At 42.6% G+C, this 4,775-nt stretch overlaps 1 protein-coding gene across 1 annotated transcript in view; it reads right to left on the bottom strand.

The window, feature by feature from the left end:
* pole (polymerase (DNA directed), epsilon) overlaps positions 1–4,775 on the bottom strand; it is a gene marked incomplete in the record, with an annotated part of 21,244 nt that overhangs the window by 5,791 nt on the left and 10,678 nt on the right. The window contains 8 exon segments of the mRNA XM_014014395.1: positions 815–940; positions 1,679–1,852; positions 1,953–2,157; positions 2,235–2,455; positions 2,534–2,757; positions 2,887–3,063; positions 3,953–4,059; positions 4,224–4,377. Of these exon segments, the coding sequence (XP_013869849.1) occupies positions 815–940; positions 1,679–1,852; positions 1,953–2,157; positions 2,235–2,455; positions 2,534–2,757; positions 2,887–3,063; positions 3,953–4,059; positions 4,224–4,377 (1,388 nt within the window).

Here is a 4,775-nt window from a genome sequence, read left to right as displayed (position 1 = left end):
CTCTTGCGCGATGCTGCGTTCAGGACAAGCATGGAAAACTCACCACTCTTATGCCAATACGGTCGCAATGATGCATTTAGGTACCAAAATGGAATTGCATGAACATTMACGTGGTGGTTATGTAATACAGCGAATCGATAATAAAAAATCTGCGTCGACAAATTTACATAATCGACTCATCGATTATTTCAACTAATCAGTGCAGCCCTAATATAGAGCAGGGGTTCTCAAGCCATTTGGGTCTGGGGACCCCTTACAAGGGTGAAAAAAATTTTTTGTTTTAAAAAGTAATTTATTGTCATTTCAACCCCTAAATGCCACGGGAATATATATTTTTATTACATTTATTGTTTGTTCTATTAGTTCATTGTTCTCCATGCATTTTTAAAAATAAAAACCATATTAACAATTTAGTGAAATTTTTTGAGGACCCCCAAGATACCTCTCATGGACCCTTGAGGGTACTGGGACCCCATTTTGAGAGCCTCTGCTATAAAGCACACACACACACCACTGCAGAGTCTGCAGGAAGGACACCTCCATTCTAAAAGACCCAACCCACCTCCAACATGGATTAGTCACATTATATCTACTGATACTCTTGGGTTTTTTTTTTTTAAATTGTATTTGTTTTTGAGTGTTTCCCTGGCATTCATTGTATTTATTTTTTAAATTTTACAGTTTAACCAATGTTTAACCACTGCAGACAGCAAAGCAAGAATTTTGCTCAGGGAAACATGTTTGCAGCTGTTCACATGTGAAACACCTMGAGTCCTTGAAGTAAATATGAAAAAAATAACAATAAAAATCTGACCTTTTGGTGATATATTCTACATAGGCAATAGCATCATCTATCCTTCGTTTTTTAGTACACAAGATGAGCCTGTTAAAGTTTCCGTAAACCACAGCTGAGCCCAGACGTTTAAACTCTGCAGCCAACCTGTCGACAGAAAGAAAATAAATCATAGACAAAGGAAAAAAAAAATACAGTATTGAACAACCAAACCGGAATCAGTGTTTATAGAAACAAAACTAAAAAGAACACAAGTTTAAAAATAAATAAGCTATAAACTATGAATTAAGGCTCAACTTAAGAACAAACCCTAAAATTTAAATTTCTATTCAAAAGAAGCAGAAAAAAATGACCTGTTAAGTAGCCTTTTTAATGGAAATTTTAAACATGGAAACTATAAGTGAAATAATTTAGAAATATGTAAGCAAAGGTTATGATAATAAGAGGAATTCTCTAAATACTAGTGATTATTTTTTGATCCCATGTTTGATGGTTTTCTTGTAAAATTACTTACCTTATTTAATGATGTAATGTAAATTTCATACTTAAATGTGATAATAAGAGTGGAGCCTTTTAACAAGGTAAAACTAATAAATGTACTCTCAGTTACCGGTGCCGGCCTAGCATTAATCAGATCAATAGCTGGTTTAGGAAAAGATACTAGATACTAGAACAAACCAACAACAGTGTATCGTTTTATTGTTTTCTTTCAAAAATATATACCTTTCTTTGTTTGGACTATTAAATCAGATCTAAACAGGTCTGATGAGGATAATAGAAATCAATTTTAAAGAAAGCGGAGACTGTTTATATAATTTTAAAACATATATTTCACGTGACAAAATAAATGATGTTGTAAATAGCTAAAAGAAGTTGTGGACTCACTGCAGAAACACTTTGTTCATCATGTTGTGCAGGGTGCGGTGCAGAGCCGGGTCATACAGCAGGGAGCTCGGCGAGCGCAGCCAGCGGTAGAAATGTATCACCTGGTTGTCTGCGTACTTGTTGCGGAACTGTGTGATCTCCCTGACCCATCCGACCACCATGCTCTTCAAGATCCTGCTCCAACAACATGAGAACCACGGGTGGTTAGGCAACTGACCAAACACTGGGAAATAAAAATAACAAAAATCACCACAAGCATCAGATGTTTCTACACCTGAAAGTGTTGGAGCAGAGAGCCGTCTCATCATAGCTAGCGAGAGCGCTGGCGCCCTGGTTTCCTGACATCATGTCCTCCAGCGACGCCTGCTGGATCACATCGAAGCTGACGCCCAGGCTGGCTCCGCCCTCCATGTCGTTAACGTGCTGCGACTGCAGGATGGTGTTCACCGCCAGGCTCTGCAGGTCCAGCTCCACGCAGACTAAAGACGAAACACGGTGAGTCGTTCACAAAGAAAAGAAACTCCTCCTTCTTGTGAGAGCCTGGTTGGGTGTGTACCTGTGGAATAACATCCCTGAGCGTTGATCTCCACGGAGCCCCGGTCATCGCTTTCCATGACCAGTCGACTGTCGTCAGCCTCTTTACCTCCGAGGTCGGGCCTGGCTGTCGGTGAAAGCCACAGCAGGTGGTTGTGTTTTCGTAGATGTCTTGCCAGGAACAAGTCTGAGCCAAAGATGGACACGTCCTCGGGCAAATTACCCACAGGTAGATGGTAATATCTGAAAGCAGGAGACAGTACGCACGTTTCTAGCAGCAGTAATATCAATTCAACAGAGGAAAAGCTGAGTGGTCCGTACCTGGCCATTTCAAATGCCTGAGACAAGCAGCAGTCCAGGTTGAGGTAGTTGCGGATCATTCGTCTGGCCCCGTGGCGCTGCCAGTCCAGAATGTTATAGTTGATCTCATCGACCACGTGCACCGGGACGACGGGGAACTCCTCGAGCACCGGCATCCCTGCTGCCAGTCGACGCAACTCCCAGTTAGACTGCAGGGCGATGAGGGTGGGCCCACGCCGCTCCTCCTGAACACAACAAACAAACACAAGTGTTAGAGGAGGACTCTTGGTACCTATAAGTCTCAAACAGAGTCTGCGACGGCACGAGTTAATAAAAAGAAGATATGTARAAATCCTATAAAGAGTGTAGTTTACCTTGTAGCTCAGCAGGATGCGCTGGAGCGAGCGGGAAATCGCCTTGATGTCGTTTTCAGCTCGAACCTCGAAGGTGTGTTTCTCTGGAGGCAGAAGCTCCTCCGTCRTCTTCTCCAGGAGGGCGGTGCGCTCAGCTGTGTAGAGATTACTCAGGTTGGGCATCTGGTTGCTCCGAACCTGAAATCAGACAGTTGGAACAGAACTTCAGCTCTATTTGATATTAGATACAGAATGCTAATATTGAGCCACGTTCACACTGCAGGTCTTTTTACAAAAAACAGATTTTTTTTGTCATGGACATTCACATTAAATGTTTAATGCAACCTCCATCAGACTCCATTAGGAACTCCTCACTGCATTGATGCAAACCACATGCGCAGTAGATGACGTGATGTCACATTAGAAGTACATGGATGCTACATGTTAGCTTGAGGATTCTGAAGTGCAATCACAGTCGATTAAATTGTTTAGTTCAGTGTTTATATCTGTATCCGCTTCTGAATGCAATGGTGCAGCGTTTTATTTTAGGAACAAAGCAATGTGCTAAAGCTAACTTTAGTTTCTATACGGTCCAAGACTGATGTTACTATCATGGGTTTCTGTGGATTCTCAGTCATACAATGACTCTAGGTTAGCATCAATTTTACTTGGATTGATCCGCCCACCCCCAAGATGTAAAAGTCAGATGAAATGAGACATGAGCRTTCAGACTCGGGTTGCTTTGGAAAACAAAATAGATGCGTATCATATTCAATACTGAAAAGGTCTGGGTCGGACTTGAAAAAAAAAAATCTAATTTGTTACGTTTAGACTGTCGGGGGAAAAAAATCTGATATGGGTCACATAAGAGCAAAATCATCAGATTTGGGTCAAATTTGCCTGCAGTGTGAGCATAGCTTCAAGTACTGGATACTTTCTGGTCCAGTGGATCTATTTTTAAATGGATATTTTTCCCCTCCATTCACACATATTAATAAAAACACTATGCTGCACTTCAGTCAAAACAGAACACAAGATAAAAAMATTAAAATTCACGTCAAAGCCCTGAATGTTTTGGTGCTCTTACTGTGTCCAGGATGAAGATGCTAGCTTTGCGCTGAGAGGGGATGAAGAGGCCAAACAGAGCCTTCTGACCTTGGCTGTGATGATACAGGTACATGTGGCGAACGCTTCCTGGGAAGAGGGCAAACATAACACGACCAYGTGAAGCTCATCACTTACGGTTTCTTGTTACATCTCTTAATATGACCCGCAATCAACCGCAAAACCTACAGCTAATCTCTGAATGATCGWTTGAACAGGATTTCAAGATGAACTGCTTCTTCAGCGGGTCTTACCGGGTTCTAAGTAGCTGAAYTGGGCCAGAGACCTCATCTCCAAATGTTCCAGATCAAAGGAGTCGGTCTCCCTGCCGGCCAGATTCCTCACGATGTGTTTGTTTACCATGCAGAGACATCCGAGCTGCACCAGCGCACGGAACAACAAGGGCACCTGAAAGGAAGAGAAGAAGATTTCAGTTACAGGCTGAATCGTTTYTGCCTTCTCCTCTCAGTCAACCCTCTCTGGTTTMATTTAAAAGAGCCAATCRCASGGCTCTAGAGTGCGACCAATTTGGTCACAAATGCGATCTGATTTCCTAATAGTGCGACTAAAAAAAATGTCAGGTCGCACTGGTGAGACCATTCGTTCGAGGGGGAGGGGGAGTGGTCGCCCGCTGAAACTAAAAGTTTCCATCATGTTCCATAAAAAAATTAATCCAGCAGTATCAMCCATAAGAGTCACCCGCCGACAGTCTCCATCTCTCCTAACACTGCGCTCTGCTCGCGGGCTCCGCTCCACAACTCCCGTGTGCGCACACGCACACACACACACACACACACACACACACA

Source organism: Austrofundulus limnaeus, unplaced genomic scaffold, assembly GCF_001266775.1.
Source record: "Austrofundulus limnaeus strain Quisiro unplaced genomic scaffold, Austrofundulus_limnaeus-1.0 Scaffold114, whole genome shotgun sequence".
In the NCBI taxonomy this organism is placed as follows: domain Eukaryota; kingdom Metazoa; phylum Chordata; class Actinopteri; order Cyprinodontiformes; family Rivulidae; genus Austrofundulus; species Austrofundulus limnaeus.
Note: the sequence above shows the minus strand (reverse complement) of the source record. Positions and strands in the feature narration are given on the sequence as shown.